General features: G+C 34.8%; 1 protein-coding gene across 6 annotated transcripts in view; it reads right to left on the bottom strand.

Moving 5' to 3' along the window:
- The window catches only part of ARC5 (P-loop containing nucleoside triphosphate hydrolases superfamily protein), a 66848-nt gene that overhangs the window by 30687 nt on the left and 12578 nt on the right, over positions 1–23583 (bottom strand). For all 6 annotated transcript variants that reach the window (XR_015821674.1, XM_088222970.1, XM_022040852.2 and 3 more), the window contains exons 7-13: positions 16347–16410; positions 15989–16037; positions 14565–14647; positions 13457–13614; positions 13247–13307; positions 11388–11450; positions 11172–11272 (exon numbers count right to left, since the gene is read on the bottom strand). Coding sequence is in view for 5 of the 6 variants with exons in the window: in XM_088222970.1 (XP_088079096.1) it covers positions 11172–11272; positions 11388–11450; positions 13247–13307; positions 13457–13614; positions 14565–14647; positions 15989–16037; positions 16347–16410 (579 nt within the window). In the remaining variant the exon portion in view is untranslated. The remainder of the gene's footprint in view (positions 1–11171; positions 11273–11387; positions 11451–13246; positions 13308–13456; positions 13615–14564; positions 14648–15988; positions 16038–16346; positions 16411–23583) is intronic.

A 23583-nucleotide genomic window follows, 5' to 3' on the forward strand; every position in this document is an offset into this window, starting at 1 on the left:
ACAAATTAATTAAATAATCTTAAATGATAGAATTGTAATAAAATAATAAATAAAATATGTTAATATTTATCCCATATGAATTGCATGTAAAACAAATGTGGAAATCACATTAAAATAGTAAAATAAATAATAAGATTAAAAATATAATAAAATAATAGTTTAGCATAATCCTAAGATTAAAATATTATATAATTAATTCTTAATTTAAATAATAATAATTCAATAATGAGGTAATAATTACCATCTGAATTTTGTAAATTTTGACCTAAAAAATCACATGGGCCAAGTGGAGAAAAAAAAAGTCCAAAAACTTACCACACACACACCTCACCGTGCGAGCTGGGGAAGCCCGCACATGCACGCGCAACTTGGGCCAGCCCATGCGCGCAGCCTTCGGGCCTCACGAGTCAGCGAACCACCCTGTTTCCTCCTCGGCTGTGCCCACGGCTGCCGCTGGGCCGGGCATTCAACCTGGTTTCTTCTCCCTCAAGTGTGGGTCTGCTGAATCGAGCAGGATCAGGGCCGGTCTTTGGGTCTTCCCGATGGGCCTCAGTCCGCCCACCTACAGGAGTGTGCAACATGGGCCACACGTTCTTCTCGAGCGTGCGGCTTGCTAGGCTGTGGGTTGGGCCTAGCAGGCCAGGTGACTCAAGTCGCCCGCCCACGGGTACCTCCCCTCCGTGCATTGTCTTGAACACCCCACCTTCGTCTTCATCGTCATTACGCTTCCTTGGGCCGGTTGTCCCGGCAACCCATAAGGCTTCCTGGTCTTGATGGCATCAATGATCCATCTTACCTGATCTAAGCTTGCACGAACTGGATCCTTGGGTTTTAGGGGATTGGGTTTTGTCATTGAATCTCGAGTCCGTTTCCTTGGTCCAGGCTTCTCCCTGGTCTTATTTCCAAATTGGCGCAAAATCTGATGTTTGCCTCCCAGATAAATGGAACGCCCTCCTAGGGTCACATCATCCCCCCTTCCTTCAAAAGGATTCGTTCTTGAATCTATCTCACTGTTGCGTAGCGATCCTGGATATAACAAGGAAGCCAAAAAGTAGTGGAAGGTGTTAGGATGGTACTAGGTCCTGGTGGAACACGTGCATGTGGAATTGCACTAAGGTCTCAGTGCCAAAGTTCATGTTGTCCTACTACACTCGTCTCTGCTACCACACTCACTCTCTTGGTCAAGCAGAGCGTTGGAGTTGGGATGCCCTTAATCGAGTCCCTGCAAGTTAGGAAAAAATTGCCACAGAGAAAAATTCCTAACAAACTCTAGATTCCCAAATTGTGCAAGCACGAGCAGAATATGCAATGCGGTATGAATGATGCAGACAAAATGAAAAAACAAAAATTTTCACTCGCACCTATGAGATGACTTACTCTTCCTCTCAATGGTTTTCTGACAATCTAATGGGCAGTCGCCCTACTTTTATCATGCAAGATGCAAACAACGTGTCAATTGCCTTATATGGTGTAATTGGGATATTTTTGTATTTTGATATATATGATTTTTTTTTTAATAATAACACGAACTACTTGAATTGAACGAATAGATATGAATTCAAATAGAATGCAATACGAACAAATCAAAAATTAATTTAAATTGTTAATGAAAAAAATACTAAATCAAATAAAGATAGATTTGGATTTCTTGGAGTCAAAACTCTGATACCAGATAACGCGGGAGGGTATGTGAAGGATTGAATCAACTCTTAAAACTCACTCAACTTATGCAATACCAAAACTATAACCATCTAAAATTAAACTTCTCCCTCTAATTGAATATAAAATTCTAAAAGAAATGAAAAAATAAATATTATGAAAAATAAATAAAGGAAAATGGCCATAAACTTACCAATAAGTTGATCCCCGCTTCTTGACTCAACAAGACTTTTGAAAACTCTTACTTCCCGAAAAACATGAAAAAACTAATTTTAACAAAAATGTTAAAAGAAGAAAACTCGAATCTCTAAAGAATACTCTTAAATTGATTATCAAAAATGGTGTTTACATCCTATGGGCAAAGGTCTATTTATATCATGTCCCAATCAATCTACATTAGTAAAAAATTTTGAGACAATTTAATAAAATAATATATTAAATAAAATTCTATCTTAATTTAAGATAAATACATAATAAAATAATTATTCTACCACAAACAAATTAATTAAATAATTTTAAGGGTTAGAATTACAATAAAATAATAAATAAAATATGGTAATATTTATCCCATGTGAATTTCTTGTAAAACACATGTGAAAATTACATTAAAATAATAGGATAAATAATAAGATTAAAAATATAATAAAATAATAGTTTAAGATAACCCTAACATTAAAATATTATATAATTAATTCTTAATCCAAATAATAATAATTAAATAATGATATGATAATTATCATGTGAATTTTGTAAATTTCGGGCTGAAAAATCACATAGGCCATATGGAGAAAAAAAATCCAAAAATTTACCACACACACACAACTCACTTGTGCGGGCTAGGGAAGCCCGCATGTGCGTGCAAGGCTTAGGTCGGGTCTGCGCACGCGGCCTTCAAGCCTCATGGGTCTACGGCCCACCTGATTTTCTACTTGGTTGTGCCCGCAGCAGTTGCTGGGCCGGGCTATAGGGCCGGCTTGCTGGGCCGAGCGTTCGTCCCAATTTCTTCTCCCTCAAGTGCAGGTCTGCTGAATCGGGCCTCGGGATGAGGGCTAGTCTTCAAGTCTTCCCGATGGGCCTCAGTCGACCCACCTGCAAGGGCGTGCGGCATGGACCGAACATTCTTCTCAGGCGCGCAGCTCGCTAGGCCGCAAGTTGGGCCTAGTGGGCTGGGTGGCTGGCCGGGCGACTCGAGTCGCCCACTCGCGAGTACCTCCCCTCCGTGCATTATTTCAGACACGCCACCTTCATCTTCTAGGATCAATCCGAAAGCCCACAACTCATTGTTGTTGATACTTCCTTGGGCCGGTTGTCTTGTCGGTCCACGAGGCTTCTTGGTCTTGATGGCATCGATGATACATCTTACCTGATCTAAGCTTGCACGAACTAAATCCTTGGACTTCATGGGATTGGGCCTAGATCCTTGGGCTTCATAGGATTGGGCATTGTCATCGAATCTCGACTCCGTTTCTTTAGTCCAATCTTCTCCTGAGCCTTATTTTCGAATTGGTGCGAAATCTGATGGTTGCCTCCCCGGTAACTAGAACGCCCTCCTAGGGTCATATCATTAACCTTTAGAATAAAACACCTTTACTTTAATGAGTGACTTACCTTTATATCATGTAACTTAGCGAATATATTCGAAATACCAAAAAAATCTTTATCTTTGTTTTAAAACTCATTTTTAAACATTGATATTATAACATGACATAAAGTTAAATCATAAAGTAAGATAGTCAAGACACAAGCAGGTAGTGGAATTGAAACTAGTTGAACCAACTAAAAGTATAACAATATTAAGATAAAATAGAAAGGAACATATCATCCGAAACTATTAGAACATGAAATGTTAAACAACTATGCTAGCCATGTTATCAGATGGTTAAGTTTTATTAACGTCTTTTACAGAAAAGATCGCTAAACAACCACTGTGAATGGCAACATATTCATTTCCGTATTCATCATTTTAAACATAAACTAATAACCATGTCTGTATTTCGCCACTATGTCCCTTATAGATCAGATCGCAAATATACTCTTATCAGAGGGAACGCCAGTTTTATTCACAAGGAGTGGTTCACCAATATATTCAAATACGGATTTAGATACAAAAGCAGAAACCCCTCAGAGATAACGATCAAACAGATTTTGTATTCCTTTCACTTGTTTTATTGATTTTCATTTATAATCATCACACACTTAGAACCCAGTGGTAGTCTAACAACGTATTCCGGCACAAAAGCCTATTTTATCCGGACTTGTCAATCAGGACATCCTCTCCCAAGGCACAATAGAACGACGATCTCCGCCATCACCAAAGGCAAGACAAATGGTCAAACCTGCACATACTTCAAATCAGCATATGTTGACTCAATCATACATCTTAATTCTCGTTCATTTTCATCATATTTCAAATTCATGCATCAAGATCATTCAAAATTTCAAGTTAAATATCTAGAAAATCACTAAGGAATGTATGAGAAAATATTCAAGAAATCCCTCATCAGAAACCTTAAACTTTTCGAAATCGGTTTGTTTTTTGGAAGGAGAAAGGAAGGTTGTTTGGTAGAATCATGTTCTTAAGTAGTTTTTCCAAAATTTAAGCAAATAAAGAGCCTAAAGGTGTGCCCTTTCTGAAATGTAATATGAAAAGAAAACCAAGGAGGAAGGAAGGAGAATTACCATGTGAAAATCGAAGGCTTTTCGGTCTCTTCCCAAGACTCTCTTTCTTCTTAGCGTTCTCTCTCTAAATTATCTTTCTGAGCCTTTAGTTAAGTGAAGAAAAGAAGAAAATGGAAGGAATGGGAGAAAAGAGGAAGTGGAGGGGCTTTAAATAGCCATGGGAGGCAAAATGCATGTTTGCCACGTGGCGGTGTGCATGGCGGCCATGTGGCAGCTTGTGTAGGCCAACGGCGACAGATGGGAGGCGACACGAGGGACAGCTGAAGGTCATGACAGTTGACCAAGCACAGGCCAAACAGGACGCGCGCTGACAACACGAAGGCACATGCACGGTCTGCCTCACATGCGAGACAGATACGCAGGCATGCGGGCTCACAACCTCGAGAGCCATTTTCGCGGTTCGTGGGATTTTTTTCCCGCTGTTTTCCGTTTTTCCAATTTTTTTTTCATTTTTCTTTTAAAGAATTAAAAATAGCTTTTGACAAAAATATAAAAATAAAATAAATTACATAATTTTAATAAAGTAAAATATTAAAAATTAAAAACACACAAGCAGCAAAAATTTTAAAATCCGATAGAAATTAAATTAAAGATCATAACATTTAGAAAATACAGAATTTAGAACATCGCATTCGAACACAGAAGTTTCAGGGTGTTATACCAACTCACTAAATGATCCCAAATTTTCTCCTCTACCCCCCATGGACTAAATGATACTAAATGTGGTAACAGGATCCTTGTTGAACCTTTCTTTCCACACCCCGAAACCCACTAAATGACCCCCTTGAACTATACGTATTACGAAAAAAAAAAATAGAATTAGGTCATTTTTTATCAACCTAAAGTTTTGGATTAATTAGTTTTTCTTAATAGAAAAATAAGTACTATTAGGAAGGAAGAGAAAGTACAAAAATGGAGTACAAGAAATCCTCCTCGAAATTTCCAGTAGAAGAATTGAAAAAATAGACAAAAAGGAAAATCAAAATACAAAAGACCATGCAGAAGACAATAGACTCCAAATCCTACATCATCAAAAAAATTACTGACTTCCAATTCCTATGTAACACCTGAAAAAAGAGCAATATCTAAAAACCATAGGTGAGCTTTTGCCTATACTGTGGCCAAAAAGGTCATCCTTCTCCATACATCCTAATCAGACAAAGAGCAATCATTAAAGATACACCTATTCTTTCAAGCCATAAGATCCATAAGCCAGCAAGACTGCCCTTCTTCAAAAGGGTTTGGCCTCTTTCCCATGAATACGCGTATTCATAAAATACCCCACAGTTGGGAGAGTGACCCAAGAAAAGTCAAAGGACCCGACCAATGGCTTCCACAAACACCGAGCAACATCACAATGTGAAAATAAATAGGAGTGGGTTTCTCTCCACAGCCACACACCCCAAACGACACGAGTCGTTCAGTGACATTATCTCAAATCATATTATAAATGGCATATTAAAAAAATTCCCAAAAGATATATAGATACTACTTTTGTGTCCTTATTTGTTAAGAAGAAAAACATAAATATCTCTTTTGTTACAGTTTAACATGAATAAATAGAAATCAGAACCTTGCGATGATAATTCATATAAAAATGCCTAAGTTACTAATATCCTCATTGACTACTATTTTTTAATATTTTTCTCTCTTATATTAAATTTTATCGACATGTTCACCTCTGTTTTTACATAATGAGGGTTTAGTAGTTTACCTTTTTTTATTTCTAAGACAACTAATTAGAGATATTCTCCTCCTCCCTAAACTGTATCCCTTCATTTAGTATTACCTTTTGTGTCCTAGAAATTCTAGACCATCAATCAAAATGAGTCAATTATCAATTATACAATTATAGAGGTGCTGAGTCCAACAATAAATATGGAACAAAATTACTCATTGATAAATTTTTTTAGTGCTACACAAATAGATTTAAAAGGCCAATTGGCCAAGTAAATAATTATACAGAACATACTTGTATGCTTCTGAACTAATGATCTTTTATTCTCCTATAAAGAAAAAAGAGAACTAAAATGAGATTTGTGTTAATTCTAATATTCCAGCAATAGACCAAAAGGTCATGCTTACATTTAAAATTTCACCGGTCCAGGCCATTGCATTATTATAAAGAATTAAGGAAAAATACTGAATATTCTTATACTTTATTACATAGGGTTAGAGGTATATATACATAAAAGAGGGATTTAAATATAGAAACCTAAAATACCCTATTAATGTTAGGAATCAACCAATAATTACATAAGAATATTTCGTAATATATTTTGTAATATTCTAACACTTCTTCTCAAACTGAAACATAAATATTAATTATGTTTACTTTCTTACGAATATATTCAATTCGACTTACATTTAAAACCCTTGTAAATATATCACTAAGTTGTTTTCCTGTTTTAACATAGCCAATAAATACAAAGTTTTCTACGATCTTCTCTCGGATGAAGTGATAAACAACCTTAATATATTTGGTTCTCTCACGATACACAGGATTTGAGACAATATAAAGGGTAGTCTGATTATCGCACCAGAACTTTGCAGAAGATGTGGATTGGGTGATAGCTCTATATTCGAACTCTACACTTGAGCGAGATACAACTGTTTGCTTCTTATTTTTTCATGATACAAGATTCTCACCAACAAAAACACAATATCCTCTAATAGATCTTCTATCAACCTTAGATTCAGCCCAATCAACATTTGTAAAACATTCAATGTGAATATGTCGATGATTTCTAAATATTATACCGAGTCCCAGAACACTTTTTACATAACACAAAATCTGTTCCAAACCCTATCAATGTTTGATTGTAGGTGATGACATAAATTAGTTAACAACACTGATAGGGTACGCAATATCTGAACGAGTCATAATGAGATAATTCAATTTCCCAACTAATCGCCTGTATTTCTCTAGATTATTAAGGGGATCACCATCATTTTTTTAAGATGTACATTTGGTACTATTCGTGTATTGCATGGTTTAACATCAATCTTTCCTGTTTCTGCAAGTAACTTTCTCTGAGAAAATAGAATCTCTTCCTTACTTCTTGTTACTTCAACTCCGAAAAAAACATTTTAGCTGTCCCAAGTTTTTGATATTAAATTTGGTATGTAAGAACGACTTGAAAGAGGATACTCCTACATGGTCATTTCCTGTAATTACAATATCATCAACATAAACAACAAAAAGTATAATACCAGCTGTTGATTATCTATAAAAAACTGAATAATCACACTTGCTCTTCTTCAATTCGAATTTACATACTACCTCATTAAACTTGTCAAACCACACAAGGGAACTCTGTTTCAGACCGTACAAAGATTTTTTTAAATAACGAATTTTTCCATACTTCTCCTGAGTAACAAATCCAGATGACTGATGTATATACATTTCTTCTAAGAAATCACCATGAAAAAATATATTTTTAATGTCTAGTTGGTGTAAGAGTCAATCTTGGGAGATTGTAATAGATATGAATAAACAAACAGAGGTAAGTTTAACCACTAAAGAAAATGTATCAAAATAGTTCACCCTATAAGTCTGAACATAACTTTTCGCTACCAGTCGAGCTGTAAGTCTCGCCACACTGAGTCATCTGAATTCACTTTGACTACAAATACCCATTTACATCCTACGGCCTTTTTTTTTTTGGGTAAATCTATCAGATCCCAGGTATGATTATCATTAAAAGCATTTAACTCTTCAAGCATGACATTACGCCAACCAGAGTTATTCAGAGCCTCCTTAACTGTTTTAAATATAGAAATCGAATCTATTAGAAATAATTAAAGCACTAAACGAATGAGACCGATGGTCATATGAGATAAAATTAGCAATGGGATAAGTTGGCGCAGGAATAGTGCACTAACGTTTACCTTTACGAAAACCAATGGGAAGATCAAGGGCCTATGGGGCAAAATCAGATGACAACAGATTTGATACATGACATGTACCATTAATTTGTTATCTTCTGGAATAAACATGAATAGTTGGTAGTGGTACTTGGGTCGGAAACATACAAACTCTATCATCAACTTCCTCAAGTAGAGTTGGTGGAGACCCATTATTTAGAGTAATACTATTATCTGTTTACTCAATAAAGGCACTGGCGTGAAATTATAGATGAATAATTTGTCGTCCGCCCCCTGACTTGTAAACTTAAATAATTAGGAGAATAATAGTATATTCTCTGAAAAGACCACATCAGTTGATACCAAATTTTTATTGAGATCTGGAGAGTAGCACTTGTATCCTTTTTGAAGGCAAAAATATCCCAAAAATACACACTTCAAAACCTTTGAATCCAATTTTGTCACACTAGATCGCACATCTCGAATATAACAGGTACTTCCAAATATCTTAACTTACATCGAAAATAAAACTTATTTGAAAAAAGAAAACTGTAAGCAATATCCTCATCAAGTACTGTAGATGGCGTACGATTAACCAAAAACAAGTCATGTAAACAGCATCAGCCTAGAATTGTTTAGGGACTTGCGTTTGAAATAAGATGGCTCGAGTTGTCTCAAGTAAATACATGTTCTTCCTCTCAATGACACCATTTTGAGATAGTGTATCAATACAACAGGATTGCTAAAGCATCTTGTATTGAGTTATATAGTTCTGAAATGAATCTAACATATATTTTTTGGCATTATCAATCTTCAATACATGCAAAAAAACATTGAATTATGTCTTGACTTCAACACAAAAAGTACAAAAGTGAGAAAATACTTCCGAACAATTCTTCATAAAATATATCTAAGCTATTTGAGAAAAATTATCCACAGAGCTAATGAAATACTTAAACCCGGTTTTGTACGGAACATGAATGAGCCCCAAATATCATAATGAACTAATTCAAAAGTAAACTCAACTCGTTTATTGACCTTTGTAGCTGATGGAATACGGTGATGTTTTACAAACCGACATAACTCGCAATCCAGTTAGGGTATATCATGAAACTGAGAACATAAATTCTTCAACACAAATAGAGAAGAATGTCCCAATTGATAATGTACTTCAAACAAAGAGATAACAGTAGAGCAGACAATCGATTGGGGCACCTAAGTATCAAGAATGTAGAAACCATCTAATATATTTCTTTTACCAACAATCTGCTTCGTTATAATATCTTGAAAAACACAGTGATCAGGGAAAAATATAATACAACAATTCAAATTTTTAGTAAACTTACTCACAGAAATCATATTCAAGGCAAGTTTAGGTAAACTTAATACAGATGATATGGTAATAAATGACGTTGCTTTTAGAGTCCTCGAACCCACAATGTTATAGGTCGATCCATCAGGAAGAGTTACAGGAAAAGGTGTTTTATGGGGTCGAAAACTAAAAAAAATATTAAAATTATATGTTATGTGATTTGTAACACTATAATCAATTATCTATCTGTTTAAAGAGGAGATAAGAAATTTTTTTCTAATTCAACACGAGCATAAAATTTATTTAAAGATTCTTAATACTGAGTGAATTTAACATACTTGTCAGCTGAAATCATAACAGTTCTCTCAGAAAATAAGTTAGCAGCGGCAGCAACAATATTAGCGACCTTTATCCTCTTATTGCAATTCTGCAATTTCTTACAATACTGCTTTATATGCCCTTGTTCACGGCAGTAATAATAAACATTATTATCATCCATTTCAATTCAAAAATTATAAAACATATGTCACTCATAACACCCAAAATACAGCAGTTAGAGATACTAAGAAAACATTGCAAATAAAATAAAAATTTTGAGAAAATATAATATTTCTTCACACACGGAAACCAAAAGAACCACACTACCACCACCGGAGTTCACGTGCAGTCGCTGGAGTTCACGCGTTGCTGTCAAAAAGTCATGTTCCCCTGCTGAAAATCACCAAAATACCTCCCTTCGGCAGAAAATCACCACAGAACTCACCTTACAACCGAAATCCAGAAGGGACTCACAAAACCACCTCAAATCGCACTGAAAAACCGAAAGAAAACTTTTTATCGCGTGGTCTGCTCCGCCGCGACTTTCTCCGCTCCGGCCTTCTGGTTTCTTGCTCTGAACGTGCTGGTCAAGTGTCTCTTCGGGTTCTGATCTCGTGCCGAACTTGACCCCCATGCGAACCGATCTCCTCTGATTCACCTGACGCATGAGGACTCAAAATTGCTAGAAAACAGCTTCCTCCGCCTCTTTTGCGTGCACCACCACGTTGGCCACAATCTAAACTGGTCGAATGATGGTGGTTGACTCCTTCATTGTCGGGAATGAGTTGTTTAACTCTTATATGGTCTAATCTAATCTGACATCTAAAACTCTAACCCTAACTTTGATACCATGTAAAGAATTAGTGAAAAATATTAAATATTTCTTGTATTTCATTACGTAGGGGTAGGGGTATATATATATAGAGAAAAGGGATTTATATATAAAAACATAAAATACTCTATTAATAGTAGAAAATCAATCAATAATTACATAAGAATATTTTATAATATATTTTGTAATATTTTAACTATTATAAAAATTATGATTGAGGTGTTTTTCCCTCAGAACCTGCTAATTTGGAGGAACTAAATTACTTTGTTGCATGTCATTATTTTTTATTTCTTCAAATGACCAAGGCAGGGGACATTAACAGATCATGAATTAGTGAAACCAATCTAATTGGTGGACTCCACAAAAATTATGAAGACCAGAACATTATTCTGGAATAGTAACTAAAAGAGATAATTCATGGCACCACAAATACTCTGAATAGACTTGAAAATATCATCAGTAATAATGAAAAACAATTAGATTGTAATGCAGAAACTGGTTTACTTTTCATGGCAAGCTTTTTCGGTGGATTCTGCAAAGCTGCTGAAGGCAGAGGCAACACGCTTGAGAAACACCTCATGGCCACTTAAGTACTCGCTGTCTTTCTGTTTGTGGGTGTAAAGATATGTTATAAACATTGTTATAGGAGAATGCCCAATAACTGACATAGCACTTGAGAAAAAATTATAACTGACATTTAACTAAAATTAAAGCTTATACCTGAAGAAGGTACAAAGCAATAGGAAATAACCTCTTCAGGATGTGCAAGAGCCTACATCCCAGCTATATCAACAAAAAAAAAGATATTAGTTTTGGCATGGATAGAGAGAAGACGAACATGCAGAAAACATAAATTGAAATTCAAATGTAAAGTTCAAATACTTTTTTAGCCAAATACTTGCTCTCAGGATTAATGGCATGTCCAGTCCGCTTGAAATTAATACAACTAGAACGAAATAGCTATTAACCAGGCATAAAAAAAAATTGTAATGGAGTTATGATTATGTTACAACATCTTTACAATATTCAATTCGATCATAATAATGGTTGAAAAAAATTGTAGTAACTTATGAAAATCACTATAATAGCCCTCTATTTTTGTTAATTTCTTTAAAACTATATATATTACATGTATGTATTAATAAAATGTATATATTGTTGTGGAAAACTAGAATCCCATGTTTATTTTTCAATAACAGGGTCCTATATATGTACTTAAGTATAAGAAAAGCAATCCTAAAAATTAATCATATAGGATATTTTATATATTCTTGTATGTTAGAAGACATATCCCTACACCAACTTAAGGGGAGCATTGAGTACTATATTTTATTAATTAATTAATTTAGTTTATTATTCAATTTTTTGATATTATGTAATTAAAATTTTACAAAAATAATAATCTCATATTATTATCAGTTTAGTATAATAAGAATTTTCCTATCAGTAGGATAAAAATTTTATAAATACTGTAAATGTAACAAACTGAAGGATGAGAAATAAAATTATTATTTTCTCTCCAAAATTCAACATACTATCAGAGCCAAAAAAAGCCTATTTTAATATTCTAATTTCATAATTTTTTCAAAACCTTAAAATAGCAAAATACTACAAATGCATAAAGATTCAACAATTGAAATTCAATATTGGTAAATAGGATGTAATGGATTTTTTAAACTGAATTTAGTTATTATAGCTAAGATTATAATCCTGATCCATGGCTCCCACCCATAAATTAGGATTACAACTTCTCCACTAATCACAACTATAGAATAATTCTTATTCAACCAAGCAGTATAAGAAGTGGTGCAAAATAGGAAAATATTAAAATAAGCATATTTCAACAATAAGAGAAATGTATGTAATAGTAATGTTTATATGTTATTAGTGTACTTAGTTTAGTTGTGAATGGTTAACTATAGTTGTAATTTGTGAATGGTTAATTGTAGTTTTACAACTATTAGTATGGTTTCATTATTTTCTATTAAATTAGGATGCTATAAAAATAGGTTAGTCAATTATTCAATTTATCTTCCTATTTTCTAGCTTTACTATTTTGATTGAATTTTGGTAATATATACGACACCCTAGCTTAGCTAGTAAGTAACTGATTCAAGATTGTTATACAAAGTTTGAGTTATTGATTTGATTCTTGAGATCTGAGATCTCTTTCTATCTCTCTTGTTTTTCATGTCTTTCTAACATTCTTTTATTCTCTCGCTAAAGTCTTCACTGGTATCTCCTATTTCCATTTATCTATCTAATTTTCTATCCTCTTCCACATATGTCCTCTTTATTTTTCGATTTTTGAATGACAACTGTGGGTCTAGCATTACTTCTCCTACATCAAAAGAAGTCTTTGTCACATAATAGTTCTTACATTCTTGGCATATGTCTACAATATATAGTGAACTAAATGTGTCATAAGTTGTCAGTGAATTAAGTTGATACCTCTGTCTGTGAAGTAAACATGCCATGGAACAATTCTTTCTTTTAGTTTTGAGATCACTGAAGTTAACTCTAGGCATCAAAAACAAGTAAAACCAAAAGACAACAAATATGATGTACTATGTACAAACCTGACAAAGAAAAGGTTCAAATGTGTCGCGGGCCTTTGCAACTGCTATCACACAGGCCGTCCTAATTTCCAAGTGGAAAGATAAGTCAGAAAAACAAAGACAAAGCAGTAGAAAGACGTCCATGAGTTAGAAAGTGAACTCCCTATTCAAAATACTACAAATGCATAAAGATTCAACGATTGAAATTTTGTAAGCAGGGAATAATGATACCTTGAGTAGTTCATTCCATCATGAATATCTTCAACACCACATGCATTCACAATTTCTTCCCGTGTAATTGCAGGACATTTAATTCCGCCAACCACAAAACGAAACTCAGCCATTGCACGATGATATTGTGCCCCTCCATAAAGACGCATTCCCGCATTCTGCGCATAAGGAAAAAGATATTGAATGCTGGTTTTGCTCCCTCTAAACAGATTTGGAAGAATAGAGCTCCTCCTAGATTGGCATTTTTTATCTAGGAAGCTGCGAAAAAATGCATTTTGACTATAGATATGCTTAAAAGAAGAGGAAATATCATGGCTAATAGATGCTATTTGTGCAAATCTGATGAGGAAACTTGTAACCATTTACTGCTGAGGTGCCCGGAGAATTATAGCTTATGGAGTTCTGTTTTGGGGCTACTAGTGGTAAAATGGGTTATGGCTGAAGACGTGAGCAGGGAGTTATGAGTCTAGGCAGGTTTTTGTAAAAAAAAAAAAAGTATTTATTCCTTATCTCACTAATCATTTTTTGGATTGTGTGCAAGGAAAGAAACGCAAGAGTTTTTGAAGATAATGAGACTAACTTTACATATGTTAGAAGTATATGAATATACAATTTTTGGTTCTATTTTGTAACTCATGACATCAAAGATTAGAAGGATTTTAGGATTATCATGAACCACTTGATTGACTTGTAACTAACTTTTGTGCTTAGGTGATAACCCTTTGGTATCTATATGAATAATATTTCTTCTCTTTTCTTTCAAAAGAAAAAGTTAACAGCCTAAGAGCCTGAAGCTACTTACATGAAGCAAACAAGAAACAAAAGCTTCTTTATTTTGATGAAGCATATTTAAGTTGTATCTAAACATCTATTCTTATCTGATTGATTTTGTTGATTTGCCTGCATTTGTACAAATGCAAATAAGCACATTCACGTGCACTAATACGGTCTCACATATATACCAAGATACACAAATACATGCAGAGTTCCAGATCAAAGTATGTAAGACATTTGACTGGAAGCATTGACAATCCTGCATACCTAGTTCAAAACAGTAGCTTGCAAATTTAAGTGCATGGAAATATTGATAAAAAAATTATTATTTTACAGGAATTAGCTTGTGCGAGAATTGTAGACCATCAGTGCCAACAAATGCTCCTCCATTTGTTCTTTCATCCTGCAGTGTTTCACCTAGAACAAGAAAATGTAATTGCACATAACTGAAAAACATGAGTATCAAAGAATAATGAAAGAAAACTGAAAAGGAGAGAATTGCGAAAATGGTTGCCTGATCTTGAACTTCTTTTCAATTTAGTTCGAAGCTTTTAATTATTGTGATCAAGTGATGTATAATAGGAAGCTCCTAACATAGACATAATAATTTGAATATATGTTTATAATTATAACAATTATGTACTATTAAGGTATTTAGTTTATTTAGGAACTTGTATCTATAAGCTTATTAATGATATAAGTTTATTATTCCCTATCATAGGCTATTTAGCTTAGTTAGGTACTAATTTAGTTATTTTCTATATCACAGGTTATTCTAAGTAATTAGTCTATTTTCCTATTTTGTAGAATTGCTAGATAGACTTATGAATTCCTATTTGATTGTGCGTTGCTGTCTATAAATAAGGTACCCTATACATTTTTTGTACATGGGTTAGCACCCCTTGGAGCTTGTGAAAGAATGAATCATATCATACTAATTATCTTTAAAATAAATAAATAAATGAGGTACCCTATCTTATTTATACTCAAATCATATGGTAAAAATGCTGAGTTACTGATTTAATTATTGAGATCTGAGATCTCAAAATTCAGTTCTTAAATCTTTTATAAGTATTTTGTTCAAACTCTCTTTGTCCTGCATCATCAAGCCATTGATTTTCTCGAATTAGTCATTCAGTTAACTTTATCTTATTTTTGAACATTCATTACCACATGGTTATATCATTAAAATTGATGACTTGATTTTCACACAGATTAATATGTTCCACGTAAGATTCTATCTTATCATAAAATATTCAAATCTAACCTGCAGAGAACGACCATATCTTCGATCCCCATTTTTTTGTCTCAACCCATACCATGTAAATATGTCCTACTAAATTTTCTTTTTTTTTAATGAAAAGTAGTAAGACTGTATTGCTATAAGTACCAGGAGTGCAGAAGAAGAGAAACATGTACAAGTTATTTTCTACTAAATTTTCACAGTAACTGCTTATAAATTTAATTCATGTTGCAGCTATATCACTAATTTTAACAAATCACTTAGTTGCCAAATGCTGATTACATATCTAATTTAATTATTTTAACGAATAAGTTAACTGAAGGATCAACTTGGGAAAAAAAATAGAAGGCCAAGAACTTGATTAGAATAATTAAAAGATCAGGAACTAAATTGAAAAAAAGTTAAAGGTCGGGACTGTTTTTCCAACTAAGCGCAAATGAAATTGTAGCTTTTATTAATGTGTGTCTCTTATGAGCTAATTGATGTCCGTGACAAGAAACATCAATATGATTTACCAAATTTCTCTGGAGGAGCAACAACTGTTCCTTTCAGCAGCAATGACAGCTGAGTAACAAAGTACACTTCAGTGAGTATAAAGGAGAAGAGAACAAGACATGGATGTGCATGCACGTCCACGTACCCACATGTGTGAAACTCATTCAGTAGTAGCATCTAAGAGCACAATAGTGTTAGAAAAGATCTTGCTTTAAAATTAACAGAAAAAGGGGAAAATGACTAAAATAGACTGATTCATAACCTGTTCAGTTTATACCTTTTCCATTCAAGAATTCATGAAGAATCAACTACAATAACAAAAGAAACATGCAATGAACACAAGCATAATAGTGGTAACCCTCGACAATTAATAGAAACCTTGGTCAAGAAAAGATCATGAAATCTTCTTGCTTTCTCCTTTAACTTTACTTCATCTAGAGAGCTGCATGCAAAGAAAAACAATCAGTGATGAAAGAAACAGTAACAGAAGGTTACTTGAATATGCGAATGACACAGCCATTATTTAAAGAGAAAATTAACAAAACATATCTAAGAGAGAATTACCAAAACATATCCAAGATAAATGCAGTCTGGAAACCAACTAAACGAAATTTATCATATTCACAATTAAATTAAAATTAAAAGAACATGACTCTAAGATATTAATGTTAAGTCATCGTTTGTTTGATTGTATTCTTACTAAAGAGTTTTGTGAATGGAGAGTTTTGTGAAGAAATTCTCCTTTTTTTTTCTCTTATTTCTTTCAGGCACCAAAGGGTGCTTTTTATAGAGGAAAATTGGCATTTTTTCCAGAATATGAGGAAGGGGGATAACAGATTTCTGTTGTTACCATGCCACCTCACCTACTGGGAATATTCTACTCTGTGTAACAAAATGGAGAATAAAAAATACCTAATTTATTACAGCATTTTCTACACTCCCCCTCAATCTAGTTTACATATATATATTGAGTAAACTTAAATTAGATATAATATTATTAAATATCTGTTTTGATAGTGCTTTTGTTAGCATGTCAGCAACTTGTTGATTGATAGGGATGTGCATAAGAGATATGGTTCCATCTTCAATCTTTTCTTTGATGAAATGTGGATCTATCTCTACATAGTTGGTCCTATCATGGTGTACTGGGTTCTTGACCATGCTGATCGTTGATTGATTGTCACACCAAACTTTTATAGAAGTATCAATAGATACCTTTAATACTAGTAGTATTCTTCTCAACCATATCCCTTCACAAATTCCATGTGCAAGTGCTCGAAATTCAGATTCTGCACTACTACGAGATACTACAGACTGCTTCTTACTGCAGCATGTGACCAGATTTCCCCACACATATATGCGGTAGCCAGAAGTGGATCTCCTGCCGATTATCCATCCTGCCCAATCAACATCAGTAAAGACTTCAATATCCCTGTTTATTTTCTTTTGGAAAAATAGTTCTTGATCCGGTGTCCTTTTTAGGTACCTCAAAATTCTGTACACGGCCTTCATATGTATTTGTGACTATTGATTCGTGAATTAACTTACTGTATTGACTGCAAAGCTGATGTCTGGTCTTATGTGTGTCAGGTATATTAGTTTCCCGACCAGTTTCTGATACATTTCTTTGTCAACAGTCTTCTCATATTCTGTAGATCCCAGTTTCATTGTTGGATCCATAGGCGTATCTGCAAGTTTACAACCAAGCATACCTATTTTCTTCAGGAGATACAGGACATATTTTCGTTGTGATACGAAAAATTCCTTTCTTAGACCGAACAATTTCCATACCTAGGAAGTACTTGAGTATTCCAAGATTTTTAATTTCGAATTCTTTAGCTAGAAACTCTTTAAGTTTTCGAATTTCCTCAATATGATCTCCTGTGAAGATAATAACATCTACACACACAATCAGAATTGATCTTTCACCTGAGATATAATGTTTGACAAATAAAATATGATCTAATTGACATTGCTCATACCCAATATGTTTTACAACCCTTGTGAATCTGTCAAACCAAACTCTTTGGGATTGCTTGAGTGCATACAGCGATTTCTTGAGTTTGTAAACCTTGTGAGACTGACCTTCTACTTCCAAACTTGGTGGGATATCCATATACACTTCTTCTTCTAGATCACCATTAAGAAATGCATTTTTTACATCCAGTTGACAAATGGGCCAATCAAGATTTGATGCAAGAGAGAGTAATACCCGTATTGTGTTATACTTGGCGACTGGAGCAAAGGTCTCCTGATAGTCTATACCATAGGACTGAGTAAACCTCTTGGCCACAACGCGTACTTTGAGTCGATTTACACTCCCATCTAGGTTGTACTTGGTCGTGAATATCCATTTACATTCAACTGGTCGTTTCCTTGGAAGTAGCTCAGACAATTCCCATTTTTCTCAAGAACACTAATCTCTTCTTGAATAGCTGTTCTCCACTCTGGTATTTGAAAAGCTTCATGGATTGTCTTTGGTTCTGGAGAATTACTGTCTAGTTTGCTCACAAATTCATGATGTTTCAGAGATAGATTGCCGAATGATACATAATCTTGTATAGGATATTTTGTGCATAATTTGGTACCTTTTCTCACAGCAATAGGTAAGTCAATATCAGTAGCAGAATCAGTAACAAGTACCTCATTACTTGTTGATTCCTGAACCATTGGAGTGAGTACAGATTTATGGCAAGTCCTGGTTGGTTTCAGTACTTGTTCCCCACGAACTTTGTTCCTTCTAATATAGACACGTAACTCATTTACTGCAGTTAGTGTACACTCAGTTTCTGCTACAGGTTCTGGTTCAAGATCAGACGCTAGAGGAGGCGAATTTTGTGGGTAGATAGAACGGATACTGACATCCCACACTTGATATTTCTAAATAAAATGTTCCCCCTGCATATCAATAGTGGGATAAAAAGACTGTTTTTTAAAGAAAGTGACATCCATTGTATTATAAAATCGTCGTATATCCGGAAAAAAGCATCTGTATCCTTTTTTATTCGACGAGTATCAAACAAAGATATACTTAAGGGCTCTTGGGTAAAATTTTCTCCGAAAATGTGAGTGGATATAAACGAAGGCAGAACACCCGAAAACTTTAAGTGGCAGTGAGTGTAAGATATGTGAATCAGGAAAGTTCTGAGAAAAAAGATCATAAGGTATTTGAAAATGCAAAATACGGGAAGGCATTCAGTTTATCAAATAAGTCGCAGTGAGTATTGCCTCTCCCCAAAGAAACTTAAGAACATGAGTAGTGAACATAATGGATCTGGCAACTTCAAGAATATGTCTGTTTCTTTTGTTCGGGTATGTCATTTTGCTGAGTAGTGTATACACAAGAACTTTGGTGAATAATGTCATGTTCCTCAAAATATTTCCCAAGAGTGGTTTCAAAATATTCACAGACATTATCAGTTTTAAGTACCTGTATAGTAGTATGAAACTAGGTTTGGATCATAGAATTAAATCTTTTGAAAATACCTTTTACTTCGGATTTTTCAATCATTAGGAAGACCCAAGTAATTCTAATGCGATCATCAATAAAAAATACAAACCACTTATTTCCGGATATGTTGGTGACCCTGAAAGGTCCCCAAACATCACTGTGAATTAATGTAAACGGTTTGGAAGGCTTATATGGCAAACTTGCAAAAGAGTTTCAACTATGTTTAGAAATTTGACACTTCACATTGAAACAAAAGTGAATTTTTATTCTTTAACAATAAGGGCAAAATCTTTTGTAAATACAAAAAGTTTGAATGACCTAAGCGATAGTGTCATAATATGATATCATGATCATTATTTGATTGACTCACAGAAACAGAATTTGTACATACTGCCATTTTAGCTTATCTTCCATAAGGGTCTGTTTGAAGGAGATACAAGCCTGAGCGCATCCTAGCATTGCCAATCGTCATCTCCGATTCTAAGTCCTGAAATTCACACATTTTTTAACCAAATTTAGCAACACAGTTTAGATCACCAAAAAGTTTGCTAACCGATAGTAAATTATAGTCCAATTTTAGTACATAAAGTACTGAATTAAGGGTCAACTGTGGTGTTAAAACAATAGAACTAGTTTCAGCCACTTTGGAGATTGACCCGTCTGCAATTTTAATTGTAAAATTCTCATCTGATGTTTTGTAATTCTGAAATAGAGATACATTACCTGTCATATGTTCTGATGCTCCAGAATCAACTACCCATGTGTCCTGTTTTGACGAACATGCTGTCAAACCAATTGTTGTTTTACCTTTTTGTGCCACAGAAGCACGCACGGGCTAAGTAGGTAAACAGTTCTACTTGAATAATTGTTGAAGGACCTCCATTTGTGCAGCATTGAAGGGACTGCTTTTTGTAACTTTTTCTTCAATAGTGGAAGCAACAATATTTACTTGACGGTCTCCATTGCTCTTTGTTCTTTCGGCCTTATTCTTGTTGGGTTTCCCATGCAACTTCCAGTATTTCTCGCGGACATGACCGAGTTTCCTGCAGTGATCACAGTACGGTCTTCTCTTCTTTCAACGGGAATCAGACCGCGTGATGAGTGCTAAGACACTTTCAGCATAGTAAGTAGGCTGAGCTTCTCCCATCATCACCCGCCTCCTGCTCTCTTCTCTCTGGATTTCCGCGAATACTTCTCGGATGCTAGGTAGTGGTTTCATTTCCAGCTCCCGTCCACGAACCTCATCCAGACTTTTGTTGAACCCCATCAAGAATTTGAATATTCTTTTCTGCTCTACAAAGAGTTTGAACGACCAAACATCATTTGGACAACTCCTTTGATGCTCTTCGGAGGTATCCAGTTGCTGCCAGCTTCGGGTTAGTAAACTAAAGTATTAAGTAACAGAAAGCTCACCCTAATGCAGCTCATGAAAAGTCGACTCCACCTCGAAAATGGAGGAGACGTTATCTTTGCTGGAGTATGATTTGCGAGCCGCTTCCCAGATTTCATTTGTTGTTTCATACAGCATGAAGTTCCCACCAATGTCGAGCACTATTGAGTTAATAAGTCATGACATTACCATGCTATTCTCTATTTTCCAGATGCAGAAACTTGGGTCGCTGGTTGCGGGAGGAACAGTTTCACCTGTGAGGTAATCGTCGCGTCCCTTACCGCGAATAAACAGTAAAATAGAGGTTGACCATTGAAGGTAGTTCTATCCGTTCAGTTTGTACCCCGTAATTAACGATGATGCCTGCTCAACTAGGCTGTGGTTCGCAGTCGCGGGTGGTCAGAACCCGAAGAGACTTCGGGAGGAGAGGAATTGAGCTCGTCTGTGGTCATTTGAATTCTGGCTCAGGTGAAGGAAGCTCTCGGATCAGAAATTGCGCTTTGATACCATGAAGAGTTTTGTGAAGAAATTCTCTTTTTTTTTTCCCCTTATTTCTTTCAGGCACCAAAGGGTGCTTTTTACAGAGAAAAATTGGCAAATTTTCTGAAATGTGAGAAAGGGGGATAACAGATTTATGTTGTTACCATACCACCTCACCTATTGGGAATATTCCACTCTGTGTAACAGAATGGAGAATAAGAAATATCTAATTTATTACAACATTTTTTACACTTGTCAGATTATTAATGATTATTCCAAATTTCTCATTGTTTCCTATATTTGTTCTTCTTTATCAAACAAAGTAATTATTAAAATCACAACTAATTACAGATGAACTGGCAACTGCAACATCTTCACCGACTCCACTTGTTATAGAAGCCATCTTCTCCCTTCTTGCTGCAATAGCTCAGTAATACACTTACCTGGGAACGAAGCAGCTGAATCCTCTCATCATTAACTATGAATCCAACAGATCCTCTCATCCAAAGCAACTCTAGGTTTGCAATATTTTTTTGCATGAGGCTGTTGTTTACAAGTTGGAAGACCGCGAGTTATTCACTTGTGGATCTTATCCCCGTTGCCATATTTGGATGGTGTGGAAAGAGAGAAACATGAGAGCTTTTGAAGGGTAAATGAAGATATTGATAGAGTTAGAGCTAGGTGATTCCAGATCTTGAGTTTTTTGGTTTTGGTCATCCTCTTTATTAATTGGAGGACTTTGAGGAGTTTATTGACATCCAATTCTATACATGAGTTGGTACCATCTTGTTACTTGTGAATTAATGAAATACACTATACTTTTTATTTCAATTAAAAAAAAAAGAGTTATTCACTTGTGATGTGAGAGTTTTAGTTTCTTATTGTTACAACCTTAGTAGGATATGGCAAAACAGAAGCTTTTTAGTATCCTAGCCTTCTTGGCATCTACAATACCAGCAGTTCCAAAGAGTGGTTTAAACAAATGGTGCTCTGGACCTTCGCTGCATGTCCTTTTGTCTTATTAGAAATCAAAGTGATTGAATAAAATTTTTCTGCTTTGTGCTTTTGATGTAGTTTTTGCAGTGATTATATAGATTTATAAATGAGAAAATCTAAGAGATAACGTAATCAGATTAGCCTAAATCAGCCTAAAATCGAGGATCCTAATTGAACAACGAATCATGCTAGAATCAGAAAACTTGACCAGGATTCCCTTAAATCTGGAATCCTTATCACTTTCCAACACTAACCCTCAACCTGGTGAATATATACAATCATTCTCAATTTGCTTACATTTGACTCAAAATCACGCTTAAGTAGTGCTCTAATGAACATATGAACTTGTGGTTTGGTAGGCACATAAGAAAAATTTATTTCTCCACTTTCTATTTCGGTCTTGATGAAACTTCTGTCAATTCGAACATGTTTCATACGATCATAGGGTTTTGGAAGGCATTGAAGATAGTTTTGTAAATATCAACGATACATGGATACACTGTCTTGGATCCATACTTTTGGGACACAGTCTCTTATGTTTTGATGACATGAGAGCTGTTGTCGATATTTTCATTGATATGTAAATCTTTTGTAAATGGGCGGTACCCCCTTATTACCACTTTTTAATGCATCTTCTTAATTTTATCTCAAAAAAAAATGTTTCATGCGATCATGTTGCGTGGGGATGCAAACAATTGCAATTGCAAATTTACTACCATAATGGAAGCTCCATAGGATCCTCCAATATGATATTAAAATATGATAATAGTTTTCCTAACTAGATTAAGTCACAAATGCCTTGTGCAATTGCTTTATATTCTGCTTCTAGGCTATTATAGTTCCTTTTTTGCTCCTTCAGGTAACAAGACTTCCCCAAACTTTGTGCAATAACCAACAGTGGACTTAGTATCTTCTATTGATTTTGCCCAGTCAGAATCTGCACAACCCTCTATTTCCCGACCGTTACTTTTCTTAAACAAAAGTCCCTTTCTAGGTGTGCCTTTCAATACCTGAAAAGATGTTGAAACATGCATATATTGATTAACCACACTAACATTATAAGCAATATCAGGTCTTGTTAGTGATAGATAGACCAGTTTTCCAACAAAACATTAATATCTTTCTTTGTTTGCCAGAGAATCTTCCTCAAAAACCTTATGTTCCCAATTTTTTTTTTAACGTTGCTAGCAAGATGACACCCTAGTTTTCCTATTTCCTTTAATAGGTCTACAGTGTATTTCCTTTGGGAAATGAAAATGTCTGACTTGCTTCTATCTATTTCTATCCCAAGGAAATAC

Source organism: Carica papaya, chromosome 6 (assembly GCF_054855325.1).
Source record: "Carica papaya isolate Zhongbai chromosome 6, ASM5485532v1, whole genome shotgun sequence".
Taxonomy (NCBI): domain Eukaryota; kingdom Viridiplantae; phylum Streptophyta; class Magnoliopsida; order Brassicales; family Caricaceae; genus Carica; species Carica papaya.